Below are 17,161 nucleotides of genomic sequence, written 5' to 3' on the forward strand. Positions count from 1 at the left end.
GTAGGGCGACCTACGTGGCTGGTTGGATCCCCCCCCCCCCCGGTTATTAAACATCTTTAGGTGCCAGGCGAAAACATTCCTCTTCAACATGTCATTTTATATGTGTTTGTGGGAGAGGGGTTATTGTTTTGTTTTCTTTTGTCCTGGTTTTATGACGTACGTTTTGGTTTTATTCTGTATTTTTATGCTGTGAAATCTTCGGATGAAGGGCCATATACAAACTTAATATATAATAATGATATTGTTGTCACCACAACCCTTTGGAGTAGTAGACTAAGGTTGCCTAGTGTTTGGGTGGGAATTTGATTTCCCACCAGGTTTACGTCCAGCGCTTTGGAAGCTAGTCTGGGAGACACAGGTTCAAATTTCTGATGAGCCATGAGCCTTGCTGGGTGGGTGGCCTTGGTTCAGTCACACTCTCCCAAACTAACCTACCTTACAGGGTGAATGTGAGGATATAATTAGAATCATAGAATCGTAGAGTTGGAAGAGACCACAAGGGCCATCCAGTCCAACCCCCTGCCAAGCAGGAAACACCATCAAAGCATTCCTGACATATGCCTGTCAAGCCTCTGCTTAAAGACCTCCAAAGAAGGAGACTCCCCCACACTCCTTGGTAGCAAATTCCACTGCCGAACAGCTCTTACTGTCAGGAAGTTCTTCCTAATGTTTAGGTAGAATCTTCTTTCTTGTAGTTTGAATCCATTGCTCCGTGTCCGCTTGGAGTGCATTGAGTGGATTAGAAAAAAAGGCAGGGTATAACTGTAAGAAAAAGATAGTAATCATGACACTGAGCTCCTGGATGGATGATTTGTGTTCTCAAAACAAGGGCTTGCTTTTAAACATGTGCACCTGCTGTTAATGTGCAGAGCATTTTTCAGTTTCTGATTCAGCTTCACAACAGACCTCTCCAGCAGTCCATTAAAATATTTCCATTGTCAAAGAAGAGGAGCTGATTCCGGGAGAACTTAACTTCTCCAGCGCAGCATAGATAGTGTATTTTGGGGGGTGGGGGTGGTTTGGCTGAGGTTAGGCTTAAGGCCAGACAGTTTAACCTACTCTGGTGCTCTTTCTTTCGAGTTGTAAAAGGTAATCTGGGACTTTGTGTGTTTTTCCACACAAGTTTTTTGCAAGATCTGACTGCAGTGGATGCAAAACTCAGTATGCTGAGAAGCTCAATTTTTGTTCTTTTAGCAAAAAAACAAACTGACCAATGTTCTAGTCCTTGTGGCTATTATGGGTGAGCTGGGGAAAGCAAAATAAGTTTTCAGCTGTAAGAAGCACTAAGAGAAGGCCCTGTTTGGACATTTGTTCCTCCACACAATGCCAATCACATGGTGAAGGAAGTGGGGGATGAACTCCCCTTCTATCAGCAGCTGAGGTGGCACAGTGGGTCAGTGCATCTGGCTGTTGACCAGGGATGGCTGTGGGCAGGATTCCTGCATTGCAGGGGGTTGGACTAGATGACCCTCAGGAGTCCCTTCCAACTCTTAGATTCTATGTTCCCGGATGACTTTAGGGGCCTGCACATTTTAGCATCATTTAAAATCCACAAGGAACTTATTCAAGCTGATTTGGACTCTGCCCTGCCTAAGACCACTGTCCAACTCTCAGGATGAGATGACCCCAAAGGCAGCAGAGGGGGAAGGGAGGAGAACATGCTTCCTCCCCCACATGATTAACATATGTCTGAATAGGAACAAGGACTTCATGTGATGCCCTCCAGATGTTGCTGGGCTACAACTCTCATCCTCCCTGAGGATGGTTTGGCCATGGCGGCTGAGGCTGGTGAAAGTTGGCTATCACTGGGCTAGAGATTGCTTTGCCCCTTGCTCTTTTCTCTACCTAAATTGTTCAAGAAAAAAACACACATTCATTTTTCATAATTCATGTAGGTTGCAGAATTCAGACTTTTAAATAATAATAATAATAATAATAATAATAATAATAATAATAATAATAATAATAATAATGCAGACATTTGTTTGCTTGTTTGTTTTTACATCCTACTTGCCTGCCTTTGGTCCCAGCTTCCAACCTGCTGTCTTTAAATAAGGGTGGGTAGGCTATTTGAGATGAGGGAGCTTCTTATGAAAAGCAAACGAGGTTGTGCTTTCTGAAAGGGCTGTATGTCTTGGCCTAAGATGGGATGTGCCTTTGAAAGGACTCAGAATGTTTAGAAGGTGATGTTGCTTCTCCTCCTTGAAGTTTTGGCCATGGACTTAAACACACAGTAGAATGAGGAGCCAAGGAAGCGGCAGAATGGACAGTAGCATTTCAGAACAATGGTAGAGGATCCCGTTTTTAAATGCTCTCTTGCATTAAAAACAAGAGCACCTCCCTGCAAGGAGAAAACTAGCACAAAGAGTGAACTTGGGTTTAATGGTACCTCCCACCTGCAGCCTGGAGGCAATGTCAGGACTAGACTCAGCTATCCCATTCTCCTGCATGTGTAGATCAGGCCTTGGTATGTGTTTGACGCAAGAAGTTCTTTGAACTGAGATTGTGGGTCTTTTCCCTGACTCCTAGGGCTGAAGTCACCCCTTTACTAGATCTAGTTTCTGAAAGTATTTTTGTGTGGTCCCTGTTTATCCTTCCCAGTTTTGGTGAAGCTGTGTCTCCAAAGGAGAAGCAAAAGTTGCAAAAGGGAGAGAGAAAGAGACTCCCAACCTCAAAATGCTTTTGTATGCAATATCCTAGCATGTATATATTAAATCAATCCCAACAGTGATATATAAAATAGTATAAGCAGTCTACATGTCCAAATAGGTATCTAAACAAGACTGATTATGTCATGGTTTAAATGTAGAAAGGGCAGTGAGATCTTCAGGTCACTGAGTGGTGGTGAGTGTTTGTTCTTCCAACCTTACAAGGTAAGTCTTTCTTGCCACTATAAGGCTCACAGGATCTGCTTTTCTGCTCATTTGCTAGTCCCCAGCAGAGTTAGCTGTGTGGCAAACTATACTTCCAGCCCCACTATTTCTTCTTGGGGTGGCAATAGCAGGCAATCCTAAAGGCACCTTGCTTGGTTGGGAATGGGACCGTAGTCCAGCAGTAGAGCACAGCGGTAGTCCTTACACCCCAGAGGGGTGGTCTGGTAAGAGGACCTATCTTTGAGGTCTTGATGGCAGATGCTGCAAGCATATTGTTGATGCTTAGCAAGCCTGAATTGGTTTCTGGAGGAGAGATTTTCCTGGAGGACATGCTGCCCTGAGCACCTGAGTAGGAAAGATAGGATAGTAAGGCAATACAGGCAACTCGCAGCGTACGATGAGTTCATTTATGCGATCTCAACTTTACGTGGGCTAAATGGAGAATGGGGGAAACCCGCCATGGAAAGAGCCTTTTAAGCCTTGCTTACCAGGCCACAGGGGAAGGTCTTGTGAGCCCCCTGGGACACTCCCAGTGCCACCCTGCATCCTTCCCAGAGCCCAGCAAGTGATGAATCATGGTCTACAACAGGGACGTCTCAAGTCCCAAGAGACTGCGATCTACTCACAGAATAAAAAAACTGGCAAGGTTCAGGTCAAAGTTGTTGAGCTTTTTTTAAGGAAGAAAGTCCCATTCTTCAGAGAAAAATGCCAAACTTGAGTAAAGGGGGAAAGTCGCTCACCAAAAGATTGCTAAGGAAACAATCTGCCTCACAGCAAAAACTCCAGCGATCATGCAAATATGGAGGAGGGGGCAGGGCCGGATGTTTTTATGCCACCGCAAAGGAAAATGAGCCTGCAATCAACCGGAAACTCCTGGGGATCAGCTGGTCGATCCCAATCGACCTGTTGGACATCCCTGGTCTACAACATCTAGGACCGCTGTGTTGAGGAAAGCTGGTCCAATTCCAACTGGCAGTTGCTTTCTAAAATCTCAGACAGATATCCCCGCCCCCCCCCCCCAGCCAAAGTGTAATTCAATATTATTTCAACCAGCATCTACTCTGTGGAGCTCCCCTTCTTAGAGAGGCTCTACCTTTGCCATCCCGCCCTCCCCTCCTCACCTTTTTGGTGGACAGGTAAAGTTAGAAGGGTTTCTTTCTTTCCATTTAGAAGGCATTTTCTGCTGGGCAAATATTTTTTCCCTAGCTACATTTTATATTTTTTCTTGGGCTTTCTGTTGGACTTTTTGTGTACCAGTTTTTCTGCTTCTCTTGCTTGGTTAGTGTAAATGATTTTTTATCACGCTGCATTTCTTTGTTGCAGACACATTTTTAATTTTCAACATTTAATTTGCAATATAAGTCACTTAGAACTGTGTCATAGCTGCCAAGTTTTCCCTTTACTCGCGAGGAAGCCTATTCAGCATGAGGGAATTTCCCTTAAAAAAAGGGAGAACTTGGCAGCTATGAACTGTGTTGGTGTTTTGTCCATTGTCGTCTCCCTCCCCTGGCAGTATCTAATAAATCTCTGAGTGAGTTCTTCCTTCTAGACGGCTTAAACATTACCTTTATAACGAAATGTACAAAAAGAAAATTCTGTCTCAAATGCCAAACCCTTTGACTCAGCTGCGTAGCTGATGAGTGTCTGCCAAACTACGTTGGGGTTTTTCCAGGGGCTTTTCACCCATCCGATTGGGGTTCCTTTGTGGAAGGATGTCCCAGTGCATTTCCTAACAGTTGAGAGTTTGCTGGAAAAGATAACTCTGATGTCCGCAAGGGTTTTGTGGTCTCTTTGCAATTGCAAACTGCCCTGTGATCTTCGGAGGGAGGTTGGCATATAAATTTAATAAATAATAATAATATTGCTGAAAAGGGACTCCAATATTGTTATTTTTTTCTGATATGGTCCCTGGGAGGGACTGTGGCTCATTGGTAGAGCACATGCTTTACACGGACAAGGTCCCAGGCTCAATCCCTGGCCTCTCCAGAAGGGCCTGGGTAGGTGGCCAGTCTAAAACCCCAGAAAGCTGCTGCCAGTCAGTGTTGACAGTGCTGAGCTGGATGAACCTAATGGCCTGACTCTGTGTAAGGCAGCTTCTTAGGGTCCCTCCCTTTCAATAGAACACTCTTCCTTTTCACATATTGGATCCCCTGAAGAAAAGTGAAATGCTTCACAGAGATTTAAAGGCTTCTCCTTATACCCCCCCTCCCCCGTTAATAATACCTTCTCACAGTTCATTGAGTTTGTGGCACTGCTATATAGGCAGCTTTCTTTTGATGAATAGATCCTTTGAAACCCAATTGTTTGCTTTTGTAACTTTGATTCATCAGGGGACCTCAGTACAGGTAGCCTCCGCCCATCCTCCACACCAGCACCTCCACAGGTGAGAGCGGCAGCAGTGGGTCAGGTGGGGGAAATGAGGAAGTGAGCGGGATGGAGCAGTTAAGGCTCAGCGATGACCAACAGGTGGAGGGGAGCAGGCAGCCGCTTCCCTTGCCTGATTTAAAGCGTGCGCCGAAACGTAAGAGTGGGGGGCGGCGTTTTGGGGTTCCCAAACTCTTATGCTGGATGCATAGCAGGAGGCGTCCACTCCCAGATTCTGCAAGTGACTGAGAGGTCATGTTCTTTACCATCTTTGCACTGTAAATACTATGCACAATAAAACTTTTAAAGACAGAGCAGACTCGGATGTTGTTACTCAAGAGTAGCCGCAACAGCACCCTTACAATAACAAATAGTTGGAAAAATTGTTTGACCTTTTCATGATGTGCTTTTATTTATTATCAATTGCTTATTTATAAATCATTGCATTGTTTTATTTGATATCTGTTTTCTACATGCAGTGTTATGCTGACCACATGTTTGATGTGGGGCGTTTGTGTATGGGGGTGGACGCCAGAGAGAGAGAGAGAGAGAGAAGTAGTAGTAGTAGTAGTAAAGGTAAAGGGACCCCTGACCATTAGGCCCAGTCATGACCGACTCTGGGGTTGCAGCGCTCATCTTGCATTATTGGCTGAGGGAGCCGGCGTATAGCTTCCAGGTCATGTGGCCAGCATAACAAAGCTGCTTCTGGCGAACCAGAGCAGCACATTGAAACGCCGTTTACCTTCCCACTGTAGTGGTACCTATTTATCTACTTGCACTTTGACGTGCTTTCGAACTGCTAGGTTGGCAGGAGCTGGGACCGAGCAACGGGAGCTCATCCCGTCGTGGGGATTCAAACTGCCGACCTTCTGATCGGCAAGCCCTAGGCTCTGTGGTTTAACCCACAGCGCCACCCGCGTTCCTTAGTAGTAGTAGCAAAAACTGTATACACAGTTCAATGGCGGGTGGAGTTGCCAAAGTCCCTCAATCCCTCACAGTTCAATGGTGGGTGGAGTTGTCAAAGTCTTTTTCCCCAGATACCTGCCACCTTTCCACCCCCTTAAAATAAATTATTATTATTATTGCTAAGCACGTGAAGCTGAATGTGCACATGTTAAATGTGTGTTAGTTGTAAGTTACCTGTATAACATGCTGGTTGTTGCTGCTGCTACTACTGTTTTTAAATAGAGCTTTGTGGTCAATATGACCTGTTATCTATCAGCCATCATGAATTTTTAGTTGTTTTATTGAATTTATTTCAGTGGCTGAGCACATGCCTTGCCTGCAGGAATTCCCAGGTTCGTCTCCTGGCACCTTTATCTAAACTGCCTCTATCTTATCTGGATTGAGGTTCAGTTTATTGGCTCTTACCTAGTCCATTACTGAGGCAATACAACTGCCCCACCTGCAGATGTAAAGGAGAAGTAGAGCTCTGTGTCATCAGTATATTGCTGGCAACATACTCCAAAACACTGGATAACCCAACTCAGCGGTTTCATGCTAGCATGTGTTGGGAATGGTTGACTTGTTTTCCATCTTTTGTGTTGTTCTTTTTATCACTCTCTCCTAAGGTGAGCCATCCAGGGGGGAAAGGGCAATGTGAGTCTTGAAGGGACATTAAAATACACAAACAAATAAAGGGCTAACAGAATTTGGGAACCTTTGGTTTTGGAGCATTTGTTTTAATGCAGGATTTTCAGCACGCTGGCAATTTTAAAATAGTATTTTCTCTTGGGCTGCATTTTCATGTGGAGTGTGTAAAGCATGTGTGGACCCGTTCCTTCCCATAACCGCCCCCTTATGCAGCTCCTGTTGGCTCTGGCCCCTCAGGGGGATGAAGGAGGCGAGGTTCACAGGCTCTGCGTCTTCTCAGCCAACCTAAAACTTCTTCTCAGACCTGAACAGTGAGGAAACCAGGAGCCTCAGGAAAGGATGGGCTACACCTGGGAATGACTGGGCATGTAATACATCTTTCCCCAACCTGGTGTTCTCCAGATGGTAACCCCCATTAAAAAGGTAAAGGGGCCCCTGACCATTAGGTCCAGTCGTGACCGACTCTGGGGTTGCGCGCTCATCTCGCGTTATTGGCTGAGGGAGCTGGCGTACAGCTTCCAGGTCATGTGGCCAGCATGACAAAGCCGCTTCTGGCGAACCAGAGCAGCACATGGAAACGCCATTTACCTTCCCGCTGTAGCGGTACCTATTTATCTACTTGCGCTTTGACGTGCTTTTGAACTGCTAGGTTGGCAGGAGCTGGGACTGAGCAATGGGAGCTCACCCCGTTGCGGGGATTCGAACCGCCGACCTTCTGATCGGCAAGCCCTAGGGCTCTGTGGTTTAACCCACAGTGCTACCTGCATTCCAAATGTATGTTGCATTGGCCAGGAATCGAACCCAGGCCTCCTGCGTGGCAGGCTAGAATTCTACCAATGCCCCCATTAGCCCCAGCTATTTAGCCAAGGGTTGAGGATGGTAGGAGTTGGAGTTCAAAGAATCTGGAGGGCAGCAAGCTGGGAAAAAGCTGCATTGCAATGTAATATATGGAAATAATTGGGGGGGGGGGGAGTTCCTGTAATTGTATTTATTTATTATTTATACAAATTTTATTTATAAAAATAAAACGCAAATTTATTAACAACGTCTGTATAAAGGTAAATAAAACCTCTATGGGAGGGAATATAGTGTTCCCCAAAGATTGGCCCTGTCTGCGGTTCATAGCAGTTGGGTCTGACTTGCTCTCTTCAGAGGCTTGCCTTCCTTCTGTTTACCTTGAACAGTTTTTTGTGCCTTGAGGTTTGAGTGCAAGGGCTTCTGGAGTGTTTGAGCTCCTCTCCTCCCTGATTGCTGACACCCATGCAACACATCACTCACCTGGGTGTGGAGCTGGATTCAAAGCATGAGATATTCTTCTTCAAGGACTTTTTTGCTGTAGGTATTGCCCACATGTTTTGAAACCTATCTTTGCAGCCATGAGTGCTAGAAGTATGCCTATTTGCTCTTCTTCTTTTTAAATGAATACTGAGATTCAAAGTAGACATTTTGTGATGGAAGAGCAGTGTACAGAGAGCACTGACTCAAAATATCTCTTTTGCTGGTCTTCTTTCCCATGCTGTTGCAAGGGGCAGTACAGACAATAGCAAGTTTTGCTGGGAGCTGGGGGCATGGCTATACATTGGTTCCAGTCCTTCCTCCTGGATGGTGTTGGGGGATGAGTGTTCAGACCCCTGGACTCTCACTTGTGGGGTGCCTCAGGGCTCCATTCTCTCCCCCATGCTTTTAAACATCTACTGTATATGAAGCCAATGAGAGAGATCATTAGGGGGGTTGGGCTGAGTGTTCATCAGTATGTGAATGATACCAAGCTTTACCTCTATTTTAAATCAGAACCAGTGATGGTGGTGAAGGTTCTGTCTGAGTGTCTGGAGGCAGTTGTAGGAGGGATGGCGGCTAACAGATTGAGGTTGAATCCTGACAAGACAGAAGTACTGTTTTGGGAAAACAGGGGGCGGGCAGGTGTGGAGGACTCCCTGGTCCTGAATGGGGTAACTGTGTCCCTGAAGTACCAGGAGCACAGCCTGGGAGTATTTTTGGACGCACAGCTGTCCATGGTGGCACAGGTCAATTCTGTGTCCAGGGCAGCTGTCTACCAGTTCCATCTGGTACGCAGGCTGAGACCCTACCTACCCGCAGACTGTCTTTTCAAAGTGATGCGTGTTCTAGTTATCTCCTGCTTGGACTACTGTAACGCGCTCTACGTGGGGCTACCTTTGAAGGTAAACTGGAAAATACAATTAATCCAGAATGTGGCAGCTAGACTGGAGTGGCTGCCAAGACCATATAACACCGGTCCTGAAAGATTGACATTGGCTCCCAGTATGTTTCCGAGCACAATTCAGAGTGTTGGTGCTGACCTTTAAAGCCCTAAATGGCCTCAGCCCAGTATACCTGAAGGAGCGTCTCCACCCTCATCACTCAGCCTCACTGAGGTCCAGCTCCGAGGGTCTTCTGATGGTTCCCTCACTGCGAGAAGTGAGGTTACAGGGAACCAAGCAGAAGGCTTTCTCTGGATTCATGCCCACCCTGTGGAACACCCTCCCACCAGATGTCAAGGAAGTAAACAACTATCTGACTTGTAGAAAACATCTGAAGGCAACCCTGTTTAGGGAAGTTTTTAACATTTGATGTTTTATTGTGTTTTTAATATTCTGTTGGGAGCTGCCCAGAGTGGCAGATGGGCAGGGTATAAATAATAACTGTTGTTGTTGTTGTTGTTGTTGTTGTTGTTGTTGTTGTTGTTGTTAGAGGCCAATGTGACCTGATCACAGGAGATTACCCCCCCTTCCTTCAACAACAATCCCTCACAGGAATATAGGACGCTGTTTTATACTAAATCAGATTAAGGGTCCACCTTGATCTCCACTGACAGGTAGTGGCTTTCCAATGTTTCATACAGGGGTTTCATCCCAGACCTACTTGAAGATGCCAGGGATTGAACCTGGGGACTTCCACATGCAAAACAGATGCTCTACCACTGAGCTTCAGCCCTTGTTTGAAATGCTCCCCTCCCTCCCTCCCTCCCTCCCGGCTTTAATTCTAGTTTCAACCCTTCTGACCGTATGTATGTCTCACTGATCTGCAGGTCTCCTTGAACATGGGCGTAACTGGTCAGCCATTTCCAGGATGGTGGGATCCAAGAGTGTCTCCCAGTGTAAAAATTTCTACTTCAACTACAAGAAGAGACAGAACCTGGATGAGATCCTGCAGCAGCACAAACTGAAAATGGTAAATGCAGTGACCTCTCAGATAACATTTTGGTTAACTTTTGCACATCTTCCAAGATGAGTCTGCAGTGTCTTGTTTGGATTTATTTACCTCCTGCAGAATTTACCTGGATATACAGTAGAGCCGTTTCACACTGTCCATAGTAACAAAACCCAGGTTTGCCACTGAGAGTACAGTCAACATCATATCTCTTCACAATCTTGGTTCTCTGTTGAGTCCACCTGCGTAACAGTTTTCTTTTCTGAAAAGACATTATTTTGTCATATTAACCCTTTTACATGTTTAGGTGTATCCTCAGAAAATCTTAAAGCTCGCATCTTTTAGAATATGTAAATATATATACCATGTGTAGTGGCCACTGTCAGGATGTTTCTAGGCTACAATGGAGGAATACATATTTATCACTTATAGTTGAAGTTCACATCCACACCATACAATTCTGGGATCTGTAGTTTGTTAAGGGTGTGCAAATTGTAGCTCTATGCGCGGTAAATTGCACTTCCAGGATTCTTTGGGGGATGCCGTGACTTTTAAAGTGTCATAAATGTGCTTTAAATGTGGATGTGGACACACAAAGGTAGTTGAGTTGATGTTCTTGAATTGAGTGAAAATACTTCCAGAAACAATGGTTCACATGTGTGTGTAGTGAAATGTGGACTTTTTTTTTTTTTACAGTACTTCATTTTCCTCTGGAACATTTACCGTCTCATAAGTAACCGTGAGAATGGGTGCCAACTGCAAATACAATATTTAGGCAAGCTTGGCAGCTTTAAAGTTTGTAGTTCTGTTTACTAGATAGAAGTGGAATAAGCATGCTAAATTATCCCACTCCCTAGGCCAGGGATAACCAATATGGTGCTCTCTGGTTGATGCTGGACCACAGCTTTCCCCATCCTGACCACTTCCCACGTTGGCTTGGGATGATGGGAGTTGTTGTCCAAAGCATCTGGAAGGCACCCCATTGGCTACCTCAGCTCTAGGGCATCAGGGGGAATTATGATGCAAACTGAAAAATTCCCAGTACAAAATATCCTAATTTGCTTATGAATTTATTTATTTTAATTTCTTGAATGTTCACATTACTCTTTGTGGCACATGAGAGAAGTAAAGAAAATGTGCTTTGTTGCTGTTCAGAGCACTTTCATTTGACCCTTTCATTAAGTGAAGGACCAGTGATTCCTGGTGAAGGGCCAGTGAGGTGGTGATGACTCCATTATTTTTATCTGCCTTGGGCCATGTTGACATGTATGTCTTGGACAAGTTGCTTTTCAGACAGTGGTGGTTTGAATTACATTGTTGTTGTTGTTGTTGTTGTTGTTGTTGTTGTTGTTCTGCTGCTGCTGCTGCTGCTGCTGCTGCCCTCCCCCTCTCTTAGAAATTCCACGCACTTCTCCTTCTTCATCTTTTCTTGCTGGCATTGCTCCTGTGCCTTTAACAGCAATGTGATAGACAGAAAGTAAGCAGGTGAAGCTTTTAATGGCATGGAGATAATTGGAAAGGAAAAGAGCATCCTGTTTACTTTCTATGTCGGGAGCTGCTATTAAAGGCACCAGAGGAGAGAGCAAAGGCAGAAGCTTTCCTGCCTCCCCTGGACCTATTTGTTTATTTTACTAGATTCAGATATTGCTTAATTTTTAAAAAAATCCACACACCTCTGAGTGGCTCACACAGAATTATATAAAATATTTATCAGAAAATACAGATAAAATCAACAGACTTAAGAAACAAGTAGATGGAATAGAAACACCAAAATAATGACAAAATCAAGTTTTTAAAAGTTTAAAAATAGGCATGCTGAAGCTTGTCTAAAGAAAATGTTTTTAGCAGGTATCAAAACACCATATAACAAAGGTGCCTGCCTAATATTGACAATTGACATGGGGATCAAAGAAGAATTGAAGGGAGCAAGACAGTTGAGAAGCAAGTTGGAGGGAGAGAAAAGGCAGTTATAATTGTCATCATTTGCTCCTTGATTGCCTTGCCCTCTTCAATCCTTCTTTGATCCCCTTGGCAATTGTCAATATTAGGCAGGTGCCTTCATCTCTGTGCTGGTGCCTTCCCTTAGTGCTCTTTCTCTTTTCTCTGCTCCTTCATGGGATGCTTCCCAAATTGTGATCCGCCTTTCCTATGAAGACTTGCCTAACTTTCTCACTAATAGCCTTCAGTTGACAGGTTAAAACTCAGCTGCTTCAGAGGGCATTTGTGACAAATTAATATAGCTGTCCCTTATGGCTGGTCTGGTGATTTCTGTGTTTTTTTGGCAGCAACTGTTTTCTTATTATGTTGTTAAACAAACTTTTGGATCCTGAAAGATGGACTGGTTGCTCATTTTATAACAACAGCCCCCTCAGCAAGACTAGAACAAGACAAATGGTGGGAACATGGCAAAGGACCTGTTTTATAGTAGGACCCTGATGATGAAACTCCCTCCCCAGGTATGTCAAGTGAGCCCCTTCATTGCCCAGCATCCAGCAAAACATTTCTGTGCCTCTCAGCATTTGATGGTTTTTGTTGTTTAGACAACTTTTAAAAAGTTGGCGAACTCTTTTTTTGAGGTTCTATTCCTCCATTCTTAATTTTATCTTCTTGGAAATTATTTTTATGTTTGTTTTATCCACTGCCTTGAAGGCGTTATGACCAAAAAGTCATCTTTTTAAAATCATAGAGAGAAAGAGAGAGAGAATGGTAGAAGTAAATGACTTGGAAAGCAAATATCACACTGCAGGTTTTTGCATCCCCTGTAAAGCTGCAGGAAGGTGAGGAAGTTTGCTACATGGCAGTGTTACCTCACACTTTCGCAGAGGAGGTGTGTTCTTCCAGCTTGAGATAAAGTACTAGGAGTATCCCAGCTGTTCTGACATGGGAGAATTATTAAGTTTTTCCCTACCTACTTAAAAGTATTGTGTTTGAGGCTGTAGATCAGGGGTTCCCAAACTAAGGCCCGAGGGCCGGATGCGGCCCAATTGCCTTCTAAATCCAGCGCACAGACAGTCCGGGAATTAGCATGTTTTTACATGAGTAGAATGTGTCCTTTTATTTAAAATATTTCTTTGGGTTATTTGTGGGGCATAGGAATTTGTTCATTCCCCCCCCCAAAAAAATATATATTCCGGTCCCCCCACAAGGTCTGAGGGACAGTGGACCCGCCCCCTGCTGAAAAAGTTTGCTGACCCCTGCTGTAGATGCTGTGGTGGAGGTCATACATTTAAGCCCAGTGTGGCTAGAACCTGCTAATGCTCTGCAAGCACTTTGGAGACACGGGAGGCTGCCCTGGAACTGCCGAGCACTGCAATTACTGCTATTTCATTTTAAAAGCACTGTGGGGGTTCCGGGCTTCAGTGCTAATAGAGCTCTCCCGCCTGGCCCAAGGGGCGCTTCGGAAATGCCACTGAGCATTGCCGAATGCAGGCATTTCTCTGGCATGCTTACTAGCTTGGGAGCGTAAAAGCCTTTTAGTCCCGCCAGGATCTTTAGGGCAGCTCAGGAGGAGTCGGGACAGGGGAGGGGATTTTGGATGCAAGTTAGCAAAGCTGCCTTCCAGCATTTCACTAGGGCCAGTTTTAAAGAAGTGGAGCGGGGAGCCATCTGTAGAGAGAACAACAGCAGCAAAAATGAAATGCAAAGGTTACCTTCTGCTCCTGTTCTCACTAGAGGAACATTTTTAGAGGCCTGAAGCCAAAGCATTGGCTAGTAGTTGTTTCAAATCAGTCTGAGAGATGTTGCCTAGCCTGTGCTCCCTAGCCAAGCACATCTCTTTATCCATTTTCTTTCTGTGTTCTCTTATTTTGAAGTCTTCCTATGGCCTCCCTTTCCATATGAAAATCGCTGCCAGATCAGACCAAGTGCATCCAAATCCAGCCTCCTGTTTCCTACAGTGGCCAACCAGATGCCTCTGGGAATCCCACAAGCCAGTGCATGAGTGCATTTGCTGTTCCCTAGCAACTGGTCTTCACAGGACCCTGACTAGTAACCAATGATAGTCTTGTTCTTTCTCCCCTCCTCTTCCATGAATGGGTCTAATCCTGCTTTTGAAGCCACCTAAGCTTTTAGCCATCACCACTACTTACACCTGCAAATTCCTTAAGCTGACAGTGCAGCTTTCTCTAGTCAGCTTCTAATCTTATGCAACAGGGATAAATGATTGCCATAGTTCCTCTGGACAGTTCACTCACACTCCTTTCCTAGGCCCAGCCTACTTTTCTTGGCCTTCCTCCTTTTCTCCTAGGTCTCTATGGCTTCTGCTCCCTTCTTTCCTAAGCCCTTGCACCTTCTCCCCCTCCTCCAGCTTAGTGGTTCGGCCAGTGTAGGGAAGTCTAGGGGCTTACCTGGCAGTTTGCCAGCTTACTCCCCACCAAAGGCACAGGCCTGGGGAAGGGCATGGAAATTGTGCCTTTCTTGCCGCCTTGGTGGGGGAATCCTGACACTGGCATGGGCCATCGCAGCAAGTTGCAGAGCCCCCTCCTCAGTCGGCTGGCAGTGCTGCATGTTAGTTTGTGCAGTTGGGGCACAAGGACACCACTGCTTGGCTCTCTGTCCTAGCACAACCACTACCCCCCTCCACACTCCCTCTGCTTGCCCCGACAATGGCTGTCAGCTAATGTGCTGACTGAGAAACGTCAGGCGAGGCTCTTTGTGGTTGCTTTCCCCTGTTTCCCCCCACCTTGACCAATTTCCAGAGAGAGTAAAGGCCATTGACTTAAGGGGGCTTACTTCTGAGTAAAGTGTGCACTGAGGTGCAACCTCCAAGGTAGTGCCTTTCTTCTGGCACCTTGTTGCAAATAACAAAAAGGCAAGTGAGGTATTGTCAGAAGCTCCTGCCGTTGGCTTGCCAGATTTAGGCTGCAGTCTTGTGCACCCAGTAAGCCCTATTGAACTCGGTGGGATTTACTTTGGAGTAGATATCTATAAGCTTGTGCTGTTAAACAGCCAGTTTGAATCATTTGTTATTATTAAATTATGTTATTTTTTTCCTGGAGATTTGGGTGTGGGTGTGTGCAAGGGAGCCTAGATATGCCTCTGGAGATGTCGGAGTATTCCAGTGGAAATGGAAACAATTGCTAATGTTCAGACTATGTGCAGAACAGAAATCAACCCAGCAAATGTGATAGATATTTCAGTCGGCAAATGACGTGTAATCTTTGATGTCTCTTCCCCCCTCCTCCCAATTTTCATTGCCCATCATTTGGATTGAAACGAATGAGGTAGAATAACGTAATGACAACATAATTTATGTAATTCATAGAATCACAGATTTGGAAGGGGTCACAAGGGCCATCTAGTCCAACCCTCTGCAATACAGGACTCCTTTGCCCCATGTGGGGCTTGAACCCACGCCCCCAAGTCTCATGCTCTACCTGTTGAACTATGTAAGCTACGTGAGTTTGCCACAGCAGACAGCAAGACAGATAACATAGGTCTTAGCAGAAGGTAAACTGCATCATAACAGAAACAGCACTGCATAAGACGGGGGGGGGGGGGAATGATGCCCTCTCACACTGCTCGATCAGTGGAATCCTTGCCTTTCTGTGACATTAGAGTAGCTCAGCCAGTCACTACCATTTATGCTGTGAACTGCCCTGAGATCTATAGAGAAAGGGCAGTAAAGATATGTGTGTGTGTGTGTGTGTGTGTGTGTGTGTGTGTGTGTGTGTGTGTGTAAACTGGGCATGTGTGTTCGTCTCCAATGTTCAACGAAACTGCTTGACCGATTGCATTCAAATGTGACTATGAGAGCAAGCCCATTCCGTTTTTAAAGACAGATGTCACACCTGGGCCATGTAAAACCCCAAAAACCACATGTTCCAGAATTCACAAATCAGACAAAGGTGCATGCTGGGAAATAGAACGGAGAAGCAGCGTCTCCACAGCAACCAGCTGAAAACAAGGCCACAGCATTGACCAGTCGGAAGAACTGACTATGCCCCAGTGGATGAGCCCGGGGGTCGGTGGGGGGAGGAGTCAAAAGGGGTCCCATTTAACAGACTAAGCCACAACAACGTGTGGCAGGGCCAGCTAGTAAATATGAATAAATAAAATTCACCACACCCACAAAATCCTCAAGTATGTTACAATATAAATAGTGCTCTTCTGTCTTTTATTTTTATTTTTATGTCACTTGAGAGAACCTCCCCGACGGCTGTTTTGTGACAGACTTAGTTCGGGGACATGCCAGCATACTTTTCTCTCATGTTTGCATTTCAGAAATCTTACATGTACAATTCTCTAGCTCCACTTATTTCCCCCAGCTTCCGTTCCTCGGATGTAGCATCTTAACTCCTTCATGCTAATTGTTCGGGATCTCCATCTCTCTCTAGTTTATGTCATTAGCCTGGATTGATAATCTTCTTTGGGCGAACAATTTGAAGCAGTGGCAGCCTTGGTTTTGTTTTGTTTTGTTTTGTTTTGCATAAGGACAATGAACACTCAGCTGTTCCTGGTTGCTGCTCTTTTCTGTTTTGTTTTTTTTTAAAAAATGCTATTGTTTGTTGGCAGCAACAGATGTTATATAGCTGAATACAAAGCGGAGAGACAAAATCTGCAGTTGATCTAGCAAACTGTTTTCCTAAACATATTTGCTGCTTAACGTGCGTGAGTGTGCACACTCAAGTGGAGTGGCCACATTCTGGGCAGGAGGAGGTGCCCAACAGCAGAATTAAGGGTAATTTCTTGCTGCTTGTAGTCTGATTGGCTCCAGTGAAGCTATCCAATGAAGCAATGAAGGTCATGGGAGAAGGCTATAAGGGCCTGCATTGTTCTAAGTCGCACCTTTGGTTTGCCTGGCTCAGTGCACCACTCTCTCAGATACAGTGGTCAGGGCCAAACCTACCATTAGGCAGAGTGAGGCAACCTCCTTAGGCAGCAGATCTTGGCAGGCACCTATCCCCTAGCTCAGTACAGTGGTACCTCGACTTACGAAAGCGATCCGTTCCGCGGCGCCCTTCGGATGTCGAATCCTTCGTAAGTCGAAGTGTCCATTTTCTGCATGCACGCGCACGGCAAAAATACTTCCGGGTTTGTGGACTTCAGAAGTCGAAACCTTCGGAAGTCGAGGCATTCATAAGTCAAGGTACCACTTTAGTTCCCAACTGCTGGTCGGCACCATTCATATAACAAAAACTACCATAGAGATATCAAAATTGTCA

General features: G+C 45.2%; 1 protein-coding gene across 29 annotated transcripts in view; it reads left to right on the top strand.

The window, feature by feature from the left end:
• Positions 1-17,161, top strand: part of NCOR2 (nuclear receptor corepressor 2) — a 361,690-nt gene that overhangs the window by 244,962 nt on the left and 99,567 nt on the right. For all 29 annotated transcript variants that reach the window (XM_060269894.2, XM_060269902.2, XM_060269904.2 and 26 more), the window contains one exon: positions 9,877-10,019. In XM_060269894.2, coding sequence (XP_060125877.2) covers positions 9,877-10,019 — 143 coding nt within the window. The remainder of the gene's footprint in view (positions 1-9,876; positions 10,020-17,161) is intronic.

Source organism: Zootoca vivipara, chromosome 16 (assembly GCF_965207765.1).
Source record: "Zootoca vivipara chromosome 16, rZooViv2.hap1.1, whole genome shotgun sequence".
NCBI lineage: Eukaryota > Metazoa > Chordata > Lepidosauria > Squamata > Lacertidae > Zootoca > Zootoca vivipara.